Below are 14281 nucleotides of genomic sequence, written 5' to 3'. Positions count from 1 at the left end.
ACATGAGTTTTGCTGATATAAAAACAAATACAGATATGAACAAATAAGTTTAGATATACAGTTACATATAATAAAAGCTCTACCTTTTCCTGCAAGAAAAGGCAATTAAGGTCTGCAATCAATGCAGCTTTGATTGTTCAGTTTTGGTCACAAACATTAGTTCATCAGAGAATGGCAAAGACAAGTTAAAGAAAAAAAATTTTCCTCAATGGCTTCAAATTCTTTCTTTAACTTGTCTTTGTCCTTCTCTGCAAACAGGGAATCTCCTGCTTGAGTTCTGAGTGTTTAAAGAAGTATAGCAGAGAAAGGGCAAAGACAAGTTAAAGCAAAAGTTGTCCCTGCAATGGGATATCTTCAAATTTTGCTTTAACTTGTCTTTTGCCCTTCCTCTGAAACCTTCTGCATGCTTACATTACCTCCATAACCGTTGGGATTACTAAGCAAAGCTAGTTTTTATGGGATGACCATCTGGGTTTTCCTTCTTTGCTATATATACAGGCATGTGAGGCACCGACTCTTAACACCAAAAAAAGGAAAGTTAACAGCCTTTCAAAAAAAAAAGGAAAGTTAACAGAAACTCATGTATAACTTGCAAAGGAAAAAGGGAAGGCAATTTCTTTGTAAGTAGGAATTTCGAATTATTATTTTATACACGGAAAGGAATTGCGTACGTAAACTAACTTATGAAATTTTTTGGAAACTTACATATAAAATAATTGTTTATGATTTATTGAATCACATTTTATTTCCGCGTATTGTTTACTAACTGACTCGTAATTTTAACAAAAAATTTTATAGAAAGGAAAATTGGATTTTGAAAAATGATGAATTGAATTTTATATATATATATATATTAATTAGTAAGATATAACTAATTATATATCTATATATATATGTGTGTATATATAAAGAAACCTAACTAAACAATGAGGAAGCTTCATGTGTCACAATCAAAGGAAGGAAAAAAACTTAACCAATGAACATTTAAAGCTACCAGCAAGCAAGCTAGCAATCCTTTCAGAATTCAGGGAAAACAGTGTAATTATTTTTTTTTAAACCATTGGGGGATAATCAGATGAGAATGAGATTAGCATAAATTAACCTTCCATTCTGTGAATTACAAAGGTATCTTAATGAATGCCAAAAGGGTTACTTTCATTAATTAAACTTCCAATAACAAACATACATAGTAATTAATAGATAGTACTTGGTCATGGTTAATGGGTGCCAATTAATATGTTTTCCTTCCTCTTTCTTTTTGTTTCTGTAATTCAAAATGCACTGGAAGATTGTGACAATTCTATCTCCATCTGTACTGGCCTGTGACCCCTTGGATTTTGATTTGTCTGCAATTGGTTTTAGGGTCTCTTTGCTTGTAGCTGGTGTGGAGGAAGGTTGGGGATATTTTGAGTAAATGGAGATGAACTTGTTTTTGTAAATCAGTTGGGACAAGAAAATGAAACAAAAATTTGATTGGAATTATAAGATGAGAACAAGTTTTCTTCCTGTAATTCAAAATTGAACTGAAAGGATGTGACAATTCTATCTCCATCTGTGTACTAGCACATTTTCAAAAGGAGATTATTCACATGGCCAGTGGCCCCATGGGTTTTAATTTGTCTGCAATTGGTTACATGGTTGGTTTGCTTGTAGCAGGTGTGGAGGACGATTGGGATGTTATATATATATATATATATACAAAATTTAATAGGAATTATATGGGAGAAATAAAGTGTTTTTTAATAAGCAGATGATCAGCAACAGATCAGAAGCTGAATCATGGGTGTTTCGGAGAGTCATTATCAGGCATTACAGCTGAATAAATCAATGAATTTTATTAAGAAAAAAAATAATTTTCTCTCATGTCAATTACAGCTTTGAACATTCTCTAGAACACATATCTTTCATCTCTCATGAGCAAAGTCCTGAAGATGCATAGTTAGACTTGGTCTTAACATCACCATAAAATCTGCAGCAAAATTCATCTTCCTATTGTATTCTCAAAGGCAGCTGTCAAGTTCTTTCTTGAGACCAGAAATTTCCTTCACAATATAGAAACCCTACACTGAGTCTGAGGCAATGATGGCCTTCCTGGTTCCTTGATGATCAGCAACTTGCAGTCACAGAAGACCCTTTTATAAGTTTCTGTTTAACTATCTTCCATCTCAAGTAAATTAGGGGAAACCAGGGAAGAAACCCCAGTTAATTTGTTCCTGACCAGAATGAACCACATAATTCTGCATCCAAATCAAGAACATGAGCAAAGACGAAGAAAAGAAAGCATCAGAGAAGGGCAAAGACAAGGTAGAGAAAAGTTTGAAGCCAATGATTATGAATATGAACAATTCCACCAAACATCTAACATGTTACAAACATGGTAAAAATTTGCTGGAATTGTTCAGATTCATAATCACTGTCTTCAAACTTTTCTCTACCTTGACTTGGCACTTCTCTGATGCTTTTCTTTTCTTCCTACCTCGCTTATGTAGTTTCTTTCCATCTGTTCTTCCTCAAAATCATTCCCACGCTAGCTCCTCTGATCTATGTTTCTTCTCATTTCTTCTCCTCCCTAGCCTGCATAGCAGAATCATGCAGTTCACCTGGTCCAGGAACAAACCTGACAGTTTCTTCTGCTCTTCACCCTGGTCTAGTTTCCTTTCAGGGCATGAGGATTTATAATGGGTCAGAAAGAGAGAGGAAAACGGTGTTGCACACGGATTTAACACGGCTAAGGAAAGTAAAAGCCGGGGCAGAAAGCTGAAACCCTGGCACACGCTTCATTTCAGGAATTCAAACTAAACACATATTATAAACGCGTTAATCAGAAAGTCTGAGAGCAAACCTGGTCTTTGTTCTTTAATTAATATCTGTTTATTCGTTAATCTTATTTTTTTCTTTAACAAAAGAAATTATAGGTAAGCAGATTATGTTAGGATCAGACCACCCACCACCACCACCATAACTATAGAGCTTTAAGCTGAAAAGAAGGGAAAAGGGGTGAGTTTCAAGTGGGTCATTGGTGAAGGTTTCGACGCTAAGTTTTACAATTTTTTCCATCTTTTTTGTCTCCTTCTTCCTGTGTGAAATGATCCATCACGATGCTTTGATAAATCTATGGAAAAGAAGAAGGCATTTTGCCAGTGGGACATGCATTGGAGGCTAGAGAGCTGGAGGGCTAGAGGCTAGAGGTCTTGTTCCAATGACAAATATACTTTATTTGTTAAACTATTAATTGTCTATCTTGTCGTTTCTCAGAATTTGTTTGAGCCTCTAAGTCACCGTCATACAACATAAAAGTATATCGTGAATCTATGTAATTCAATTTGTCCAGGATAGTATTAATTATCAGAAGGCTGCAGCAGGACCATGATGGCAGACAAAAGAAAAGGCTAATTATACAGTCTTTTCGCTTTATCAGGAGTCCGGTTTTGAATATTCTGAAGCAAACTGCTACTTTTGATGATGGGGTACCTGGGGTCTAAGTCTAACTTGGATGCAATTTTGCAGCTTGAGAAGAATATGACAAAGTTGGGTATTACTGTTTTGCACTGGTGAATGATCATGTTGCCATAATTGGGTATAGTTTTCAGTGTTATTTCGACAACTTTGTGAGTTAATCTATTGATTCAAAGATGAGAAATCATGGTTAGTATAACTATATACCTTTTAATAGCTAGGCATTGAATTAGTATATAGCATTGTACTCTTCCTGTTTATTAAGCAAAACATATAAAAAGATCATTAAAGGAAAATTCATGACTATTAATACAAAAATAAATCATAGCAATATTCTTCTATCTTATAGACATAAAATAAAGTATGAGCATAAGGAAAATTTGATTAATCAGCTGCATGGAACAAGACCAATATATCTTAAGTCTTTTCATTGAAGGGTATGATCCCCATCAGTCTAATATGAAAAAGCTTTAGCTATATGTTGGATTTTGTTCCTTGATGAGAAGAAGACTGATGATCGAGAAGGGTTAATTAAGTGAAGGGCTGAAACAAGTAAGAGAAAAATTTGAAGCCATTGAATAGAATGTGGAAAACTCCAGCAAATATCTAACATGTTTGCCTGCAATGCTAAAGATTTGCTGGAGCTTTTCACAGTCACATTCAATGGCTTCAAATTTTCCTCTCACTAGTTTTTGCCCCTTTTTCTGATGCATTTTTGTTACTCAACTTACTTCTTCCATATACTTCCTCTCCATCACCACCACATAATTCTCATCTCCAGGTGTTGTCATCCACGAGAGCTAGATAGCCTAGGAACTGCAACATGGTACTTGTAAAGATCCAGGTCCAAGCACCCACTTGCTGGCCACTGGCCCTGCAACACTATCGTCCTGAGGGGCTGAGTTGGTTCCAGACAGCCCGGAGTTTTCTCCATTAGCTTCTTGTAAATCCTTAGCAATGTGCAAAAGATTCGTTGCAGGCTTCAAAATTATCATTCGTTGCAGGCTTCAAAGTGCTGATTGGAACCCAAGAAGTGTTTTAATTTTCCTTTTAGATTCCATTGCTTGGGTCCTATACTGCACCAGGTAACTTATAGAGAGGAAATGAACTGTGCATACGCGGTGTACGGATTGGAAATTTGTAGGGGTTGAGATGTTATCAGCAACCAGATATACTTCCCCGATCTTGCTTGCTGCTACGAAGAAAATTGCATGGACAATGACAGTGAATGGAAAGAAGAAAGGGACCCCCAAAGCTATGGCAGCATAGCCTTGCAATCCTCATCGAGTTATGTTACACCAACTCTTTTCTTTTCTGTCACTGAGTAATCATGGAAATTGGAGCTCAATTCCAGGGTTGCTATAACTCTTCCCAGTTCTTGCTAACAGGTTTCCTCAAAGTTTTCGAATTTTCAGAAATCACTCTTAATACTTTTCTTCTCATCTAAGAAATACAGACTTATCACGTAACAAAAATCACAAAATGATTAATAAACGAGAACATCGATTATTATGATATCTTATTAACGTCATGAAATCAAGCCTAAAACCAATTACAATTACGTCGTAGATTAATAGGAGCAGACCACCACCTTAATTAAGCTCTAAGGAACTTGAGTTTGTCTTCCACACATTCTATTTTTCCTCCCACTCTTTGTTTCCTGGAAAACCCTTCCTCCATCTCCAATTTTCTTCTTTCTCTTTTCACATTTTGTCTCCCACCTTGACTCCCTTGTCTTCCTAATTCTCTCCCTTATACCTTCTCTTTCTAGTCAATTTCCTTCTCCTTTCTCTTGCAAGTGGATTCATTAGTTTGACCTGTTAGAGAGAATTAATTGTGTCTTGTTGTTTTCATTGCCTTCCTAGTTGCTACTTAGTACAAGGCCATAGAAGTTTCATAGAAGGAAAAGTATTAGAAAATTAAAACAATCACAATTCAATCGAAAATCACTTTTATTTAATTCAATTTGATTTGATTTTTATTTCGATTATTTTATTAATATTGAAAATTTTTGAAAGATGCAAGCTTAATTTATACGAATTTTACATAAATTAAGATAAAAAATTTCGATTTTAATGTATTTTTATATTACAATTTAGATTTTTTATAATATAAATGCCAGATTTTTTATTATGAAAAAAATATAAAAAATCATAAAAGTAAATTTATAAGGTAAAAAAATCAGAATGGCCACAAGCTGGCCCAATAAAGCCCTAAAGTGGCCCAAAAGTATCCCAAAAGTGGCCCAAAATCATAACATTATGGGCTAAGATAACGGAGCCAGGCCCAAATTTTGAAAGTAAATGAAACAACAAGACAAAAATTCAGTTTCACTCACGCTCAAACACAACTGAGGTCCGAGGAAGAGTTACAGTTTCACTCATGTCTTGTTCCACAGCCAAACCACTCTCTCGAGTCCACCATGAATTCTCAAAGTTCAGACCTTTTCCTCTTCTGGGTTCCTTTCATTTTTCCTCAAAAGGCTCAAGACTAGATGATACAAGCAAAAACCAAGCACAATTCTCTGGTAACTCTTCTCAACTTTTTGTGTTTTATGCTGAAGTTTTGAGCAATTTTTGTATGAACATATGTTTCTTACGATAAAGTTTTTTTGAACCCTTTTTAGATGTAGAATTGGAGAAGAGCATATATACAATTTTAACCATAGACCGTTGGGAGTCCTTGAACCACATGGATTACAAGTTAGCTTCTTTGAGGCAAGTTCATGGAAGGCTAGCTTTGAAATTTCTCAACTTTGTTGTCAAGCAACCTGGTTTGGAACTCAATCATCTTACTCATATGTTTTCAATAACTACTCATGTGCTTGTTAGAGCTAGAATGTATGACTATGCTAAATCGAAGTTGGGGCAGTTATGTAAGATGGGTGTTGGCCCAAGGTCTGTTTTTGGTGCTTTGATGGATACATACCCTCTTTGCAATTCAAACCCTTCAGTTTTCGATTTATTAGTAAGGGTTTATTTGAGAAATGGAATGATCGATGATGCTTTGGAGACTTTTAATTTGATGTGTTCTCGAAAATTTAAGCCATCAGTTTATACTTGTAATATGATGTTAGGTTCCATGGTGAAAGATAGAAGAGTTGGGTCGGTTTGGTCATTTTTCAAGGAAATGCTTGGCTGGAGGATTTGTCCTAATACTGCTACTTTTAATATATTGATCAATGTTTTGTGTGTCGAAGGGAAGCTTAAGAAAGCCGGTTATTTGTTGAGAAAGATGGAAGACAATGGTTATGTTCCAACTATAGTTACTTACAATACTTTGCTCAATTGGTTTTGCAAGAAGGGGAGATATAAATTAGCCTTTGAGCTGATTGATCAGATGCAGTCCAAGGGTTTTGAAGCAGATGTTTGTACATATAATATGCTTATTGACGATTTGTGTAGAAACAACAGAAGTGCAAAAGCTTACTTACTGTTAAAAAAGATAAGAAAGAGAAGCATATCTCCCAATGAAGTTACCTATAACACTCTTATTAACGGGTTTGTCAAGGAGGGAAAGATTGGAATTGCGACTTGTGTTTTTGATGAGATGTCAAATATTAATCTTTCGCCAAATCTTGCTACTTACAATGCTTTGATTGAAGGGCATTCTCGTGAGGGTAATTTTGAAGAAGCTTTAAGACTCATAGATATGATGGAACAAGTGGGATCTCAACCTAATGAAGTCAGTTATGGAGCCCTTTTAAATGGGTTGTGCAAGCATGCCAAATTTGACTTAGCAAGAAGAATTTTTGAGAGAATGAGGACAAATGGGATGGGTTTCAGTTGCATACTGTACACTGAGATGATTGATGGACTATGCAAAAACGGGTTTTTGAATGAAGCTATACAGATGCTTCATAAGATGTTCGAGGAGGGTGTGGCTCCTGATATTATCACATTTTCTGTGCTTATAAATGGATTTTATGGGGCTGGAAAGATAAAAAATGGGAAGGAAGTTATATGTAAAATGTTTAGAGCTGGATTTACACCTAACAATGTCATTTACTCCACATTAATCTACAATTTTTGTAAGATGCGACGCATCACAGAAGCATTGAAAATTTACAGAATTATGAATTGCAGTGGCCATGCTGCTGATCATTTTATTTGTAACATTTTGGTTGCTTCTCTTTGTAGAGATGGAAAAGCAAGAGAGGCTGAGGATTTCATGCATCACATGAGTAGGATTGGTCCTAACCCTAACTCCATTACATTTGATTGTGTTATAAGCGGCTATGGAAATTTGGGTGATGGGCTGAAAGCATTTTCTTTGTTTGATGAGATGGTTGTATTAGGCAATAGTCCCAGTTTTTTCACATATGGCAGCCTACTTAAAGGACTATGCAAGGGTGGAAATCTGGTAGAGGCAAAGAAATTTTTGAGCAAGCTGCACTACATTCCTTCTGCTGTGGATAATGTTGTCTACAACACTATACTTGCCGAGTCCTGCAAATCAGGGACTATGTGTGAGTCAGTGGTTCTTTTTGATGAGATGGTTCAGTTTGGTATTCTTCCTGATAGTTACACGTATACCAGCCTTATCAATGGGTTATGTAGAAAGGGAAAAATTGCTGCTGCCCTTCTATTTTTGGGGAAACTGATGGAGAAAGGAGCTTTTTCCCCAAATCTGGTTACATACACCTGTTTAGTTGATGGTCTTTTCAAGGCTGGCCAATCAAGGGCCGCTTTTTATTTTTATGAAGAGATGGAGCAGAAGGGCTCATATCTTGATGTTCTTGCTCTTAATGTTGCTATAGATGGAACATCAAGGATGGGAAAAATGGGGAAGGCAAATAATCTGTTTTCCAATATGAGAAGCAAAGGTTTATGCCCCAATTTGCCTACATATAATATTCTGTTGCACGGATATTCTAAGAAAAAAGATATACAGATGTGCTCTGTTCTTTTTAAACTCATGATCAGTAGTGGCCTTTTGCCTGACAGATTAACATCCCATTGTCTCATTCTTGGATTTTGCAAGTCAGGCATGTTGGATGTAGGTATTGAAATCTTGAAAACGATGATATCTAGAGGGGTTGAAGTTGATCGATTTACATTTAACATGCTTATCAGCAAGTGCTCTGAAAGTGGTGAGACAGGAAAGGCATTTAATCTGGTTAATATTATGAACTTTTTGGGAATAATTCCTGACATAGAGACCTATAATGCCATCATTAATGTGCTCAACAGAAATCTTGCTCTCCAAGAATCTCGTATTATTTTGCACGAATTGGTTCAGAAGGGCTTCCTTCCCAAGGGTAAACAATATATTACATTGATTAATGCTATGTGTAGAGTTGGGAATATGAGAACAGCTTTCGATCTGAAGGATGAAATGGCATCACTTGGTATCACTTCTTGTGATGTTGCTGAGAGTGCTATTGTACGAGGACTCGCCCTATGTGGGAAGGTTGAAGAAGCAATGTTGGTTCTCGATAACATGCTCCGTATGCGACTTGTTCCGACTGTTGCTACATTTACAACAGTTATGCACATGTTCTGCAAAGGAAGTAAAATTGCAGAGGCTCTACAGTTAAGGAATAAAATGAAACTTTGTGGTCTGAAGCTTGATGTTGTTGCTTACAATGTCATCATTTCAGGCCTTTGTGCTGATGGGGACGTAGCTGCTGCTTTCAAACATTATCAAGAGATGAAACAATATAGTCTGTGGCCCAATGCCACTACTTATACTGTTCTAGTTAATGCCCTTCTCACTAAGGGGAGTAGCCCTTTTACCGGTGATGTGCTTTTGAAGGACTTAAAGGGGAGGGGAATCATATCTTGTGATTGGGATGGAAGTACTGAGCAGATTCACAGGGCATTGTTGATTGCCATGAAAAGGTTGAAGTACTTGCAGCAGAATAAGAGAAAATAGTATTGAAAAAAATTAGGAATGCAATGCAATGCAATGTGGTGGTGACAAAAATCTAGACCCTTTTTTTCTGGAGGTCTGCTTACTGATGAATGTCAAATGGAACTCTTACTACTCAACCAGTCATGACACTCTAACTTGGTTTGTGTCAAGTCTCTATCCTTTGGTTCCTCTATGGACTATTTTTCCATTACATTCAATGTAGCTGTTTTCTGCTTTCTCAGGTCCAATTCATTTTCCTTCCTTTTTGGATATCATGGAACCGCAAAGCATGGTTTTCAGAGGTAGACAGCGATTTACTTCTATGTGTCAAAATAGGACTGCAACCTATGGAGATACATCATATAAAAGACTTACAATTTTAAGTCATTCCTAGTGCCCGTTTGGCCTGGCTTATTTTTAACTTATAGAAGCTGGGCCAAACAGAATTTCGTGAAAAACTCTTAAAAAAAAGTAGTTTTTTTTAAAGAATAAAATCTTAAAAAAAAAGAGCTTAAAAAAAAGCTCCAATTAGGAGCTTTCTCTTCTCTTTTTTTTTTTTTTTAAAAAACACGCCAGCTTATCAGGAGAGTTATTTTTTTTCAAAAAAATACTCCTTCCCTCTCTCCCTATTGATCTCCCTCTCCTCTCTCCCTTTCTGCAAATCAGAGTTTTTTTGTTTAAAAAAATTAAGAGGAACGAAAACTAAAAAAATCAGAACTGTATCCAGGTATTATTTTTTTTCTGTTTTGTTTTTCATTTTTTTTATCATTCTTTTTGCTTGGGTTTTGGAAACTCTCTTTATTATTTGATATGACAATTATGCAATATTTGTTTGTTCTTAACTTTTTTTGGTGTATATAATATTTATTGATTATGATTGAAGTCAAATAGGTCAACAGTTGTTGAAATAAATTATATGAAAATTGACTTCCAAACCTTGGATGATATTTTTTTCAGTCCTTTTTGTCACAAAGTTGATACTGTTAGACATGATCATGTAGCTTGATCCAAATCTCTAATCTCTTTCAAATTATTTTAAGTTTATTCTTTTTTATTTTAGTTTTAAGTCAGGTTTTAGTATTCCATAAAAAAAATTGCAATTTGTTAAGGATTCAGCTGTTCAGGTAATTTTTCTTTCTTTTTAAAACTGTATAATTGCTATGAATAAATATGGAAGAAATTTTTTGAGAGGTTTCCTCAAAAAAAAAAAAAAAAAAATTATAAGGGTTCTGAAATTCATTAAAAGTTGCAAAATTTATGCCAAAATTTAGTGGAACCGTTGTGGTTTAAGTTTAAGCTCTTCGAACATTGTTGTTTGGATAGAAAATATATTTCTTGCTAGCTAATTATAGTTTCCTAAATATGAGTGTGACTGGCTGAATATTTGATTAAAACAAGAAGTTGGCATGTGAGTTTCATTGGTGGATGTGTTTCAATAGACTATAAGTGAAGTGTATTGAAGGGGGTGGGGGGGGGGGGGGTTTCAAATTTTGTTTCCCTTTGTTTTGTTGTTGTTTTTATTTTCCTGTTTATTAATTTCTGCTACTAATTTCGTTGTGTTTTCAGAGCAAACTATCTGGAAATTTTATAGTCTGTTCAAGATATTTCAGATTCACGTAGGAGGACGTTGGATAAAGGTATGTTTGTAAAGTTTCATTTATGCTATGCGGGAAGCTATGCCTGCATGTTTTCTGCCTTCAATAAAAGATTATTGATACATTTCCTCAACATTTTGTTTGCTAATTCTAGATGATATAATTTCAAAACTTGTTGACATCTATTATTGGAATTCCATTGGCTCAAATTTCAATTGGATATGTGTTCAAAATAGTATTGCTGTAGCCTGTAAAATTCAATTGTGTAATTCGGATTTTTGGGCAAATCCGGAGGTAGGTATCTTTCTTTACTGGGTGGTCATTGCTATTGAACTATCGAGATTTTTTTGAATAGTAAAGCAGAATGAAACTATGGGGTGCCGATAATGCAAATTTGCCGCTTGCACAATTAAATATTTTCTTTACTCCTGAATACAGAAGGGTTCATATCAAACAATACAACTACAAAATGTTAATCATTTTCATGTGTAAGGTCAGTGTATCTAGCAATAGATAGATGCCATCAAAATCAAATTGAGAATCATACCCTGAAAAAAACTGATAAATGGAGCCATTTAACTCAAGACAGCTTTCAGCAGCCATATTTTGCAACCCTCCATCCCTCATAACCTTCCGTACATTTGCTGCTCTATCCCGCATTCCAGCTTCTGCATCCATGTTTGCAACCAAATAGGTACTGCATTGATGGAAAATAGAAATCATTAATTTATGAATTATTTATGAATTATGTGTTACTTATGAATTATTTGTAAAACTCTTTTTTTATGATTTATTATTAATTATAAACTTTATGTTATATAAAAATGCTTTTTATATTTTCAAAAATTTATTTTACATGGATAAAAAATAAAGTTAATTTTTTCTATTTTGAACAAAAAAATTCGTGATTAATAGAAAGTTATTTATTAAATACCCTTTATGGTAATTTTAATCAAAATTAGAGTTTATATAAATTGTGTTGCCAAACAGCTTGTCTAAGCTTATAAAATGTAAATTTACCAAACAGTTTTAACTTAATTTTAAAAGCTATTATTTTTCATAAGAACTTTATAATAGCTTTTAAACTAGAAAAAAGCCAGACCAAACATACTCTAGTATTGCCAACATGAGTTGCTGTGTAACTGTGTGTAAGCCTCTTCTGCTCTTCTCCTCTCTCTCTCTCTCTGTCTCTCTTCCCCCTTAATGTTTGTATGAGTCATCTAGTGTTTCTTCTTTCGGTTATTTGGATGATTTATTGTTTTCTAACCTGTGTAGTTCTGGCCGCCAGTCTAAGCAAATTTTATAAGGAAATGATTAATATGACTTTATATGTAAAAAATGGCTTGTCAAAGCTAACTTCAAAGCTTTAGCTCTTTCCTAATTATCCTTTCACTTGTTCTGGCCACCAGGTAAAGGGTACGGGGCACGGACCACTGTAAAAGAGGCAAAGAACAAATTTTCAGCAGCTGGTAGCGATTTGTCTCAAGGTGCCTCAAGCTGTACAGACATGAGTTAAATTTTCCCATTTAAAAAGAAAAATTCCTTTTTTCGGATTGTTCTGCCATCTGATTTCTGGAGATGCACCCCTTGTTTTTTGTCTTGTTCATTCAGGACCTAACCAATCAAATAGAGTTTATTGATTTAGCTTTGTTCCTCATCAAGAAGAGTGCTGGGAACATATTTAGAAGCCAGAACTGCATCCTTGCTGTATCCATGGAAAAGGTAAAACTTCACAGCTCGTCACGTGCTGCATACGCCTTGGGAAGATCATGAACTTCTAGCGAGTACTCCCGCAAATCAAGGTGTCGTAAGTGAAAGCTTATACTAAAACCTCATCTATATGTTTCTTGCCCTTGGAAATCTTTCTTCATCAACACAATGCTCTGTCATGATTTCTCGGGAGAACAAGGATTCCTTATGGCTAGCAGCCCAATAAAGATGGTGGGGGGCAAAAAAACAGCTCCCTCAATGCGTGATGAAGCTGCTCGTTTAGTGAGCCTAATCAATCCACGCTTGGTGAGTTCTGTTGGTAAATTTTGTTGATTGGGGTACCTTTTCTTTAGATTTCCCATGTTACAAAAATGTTGTGTACTGCTCTTGGCATGGCAGACAGAATCTAGCAGCATGAACAAGGATATGCTCCACTGTAATTGACTTTGTAATAGTTTATTGTTTGCTGTAATATATGTAGTTTTCTTGAACCGCCCTCATATTCTTCGAAAATGGTATTATCAATAGACATCTCCGCATCTGAGACAACACCCTCCCTCTCCATGACTGGTTTTTCCAAACCTGCAAAATGAGGAGACTTATATTAACTGCCATCATTGAATCATCATGAACATGTCATGATGGTGTCTGCCATTGCATCTGAATGTGTGTTGATGGTAAGAAGATGATGCTGCAAAGAGAAGAAAGACAGGAACACATAGTTGCAATACCACCAGGAACAAGGTGCCAAAGAATGAAAACAAAACCTTAGATCCCAACAACAACTTGTTCTGTCATTTGTCTGCCAGCTTTGTAGCTTAGTTTATGTTTTTGATTGGATGCCCACAATTCATCATGCTGTCTTTTCTTACCCCCTTTTTTCTTGCCTTTTGTTGTTTTGGCGTTACCATCCCCCACCAAAAAAATAAAACAAAATAAAATAAAAATCTGAAAAAAAAATAATAATTAAAGAGAGAATCTTATTGTATCTCATACCAAGAATTAAACAATATTTCCATTGCTATAATGAGCATCTTTTTATATAGTTTTATGACTTTATCAACTTATACTCCTCATACCAATATCACTACCATCCCAACTCAGATTCTACATTTATTTTAATTTACTCGATATTTAGTTCAATCGCTTTCTCGACGCAATGAAATAAAAATAAAAAATAAAATAATATCTCATCCGTCCGTTTTTTTCTTTATTTGTGTTTTTTTAATTATATCAAAATGGGGTTGTTTTTTTTTTTCGAGCGTAATATTCTTACTTTTAATATTTATATTATAAAAAAAAATCAAAATCAAAGTTTTTATATTAATTTTCGTGAAAATTGAATGTGGACAAATATTTAAAGACGGGAGGAAAAGAAAAATGTTTTGAAAATTAATTATAAAAACTAAAAACAAAAAGGTTTTCGAATTTATGTCTTAAATCGAAAAAAATAATTCGGGAATGCATATTTATTTTTTTATTTATTATGTATTGTTAATTAATCGAAATTAGGGAATTATTAAAAAAAATTAAAAAAAAGGAATTTAATTAAATTAATCCTCAAAATTCCCCAATTTATAAACAGTGCCAGAAAATCACTTGTCCTCTTTGCCTCCGTGTAACCCAACATCAGTCACCACGCCGTTTGCCAGCTCATCTAGCCG

The 14281-nt window shown here is 34.9% G+C and overlaps 1 protein-coding gene across 4 annotated transcripts; it reads left to right on the top strand.

The window, feature by feature from the left end:
- On the top strand, positions 5799-13108 carry LOC18593266 (pentatricopeptide repeat-containing protein At5g55840). Of its 4 annotated transcripts, none has more exons than XM_018125241.1 (4): positions 5799-5983; positions 6089-9471; positions 9555-9614; positions 12317-13108. In XM_018125241.1, exons 1-2 carry the CDS (start codon positions 5839-5841, stop codon positions 9331-9333), a joined length of 3390 nt encoding a protein of 1129 aa, XP_017980730.1. In that variant the 5' UTR covers positions 5799-5838; the 3' UTR covers positions 9334-9471; positions 9555-9614; positions 12317-13108. The 4 variants fall into 4 exon arrangements, with proteins under 4 accessions (XP_017980730.1, XP_017980731.1, XP_017980729.1 ...); XM_018125242.1 differs by having other exon boundaries at positions 6089-9614; positions 12317-12394; positions 12519-13108; XM_018125240.1 differs by adding an exon at positions 10879-10949 and having other exon boundaries at positions 6089-9614.

The sequence above is a fragment of the Theobroma cacao genome, chromosome 7, assembly GCF_000208745.1.
Source record: "Theobroma cacao cultivar B97-61/B2 chromosome 7, Criollo_cocoa_genome_V2, whole genome shotgun sequence".
In the NCBI taxonomy this organism is placed as follows: Eukaryota; Viridiplantae; Streptophyta; class Magnoliopsida; order Malvales; family Malvaceae; genus Theobroma; species Theobroma cacao.
Note: the sequence above shows the minus strand (reverse complement) of the source record. Positions and strands in the feature narration are given on the sequence as shown.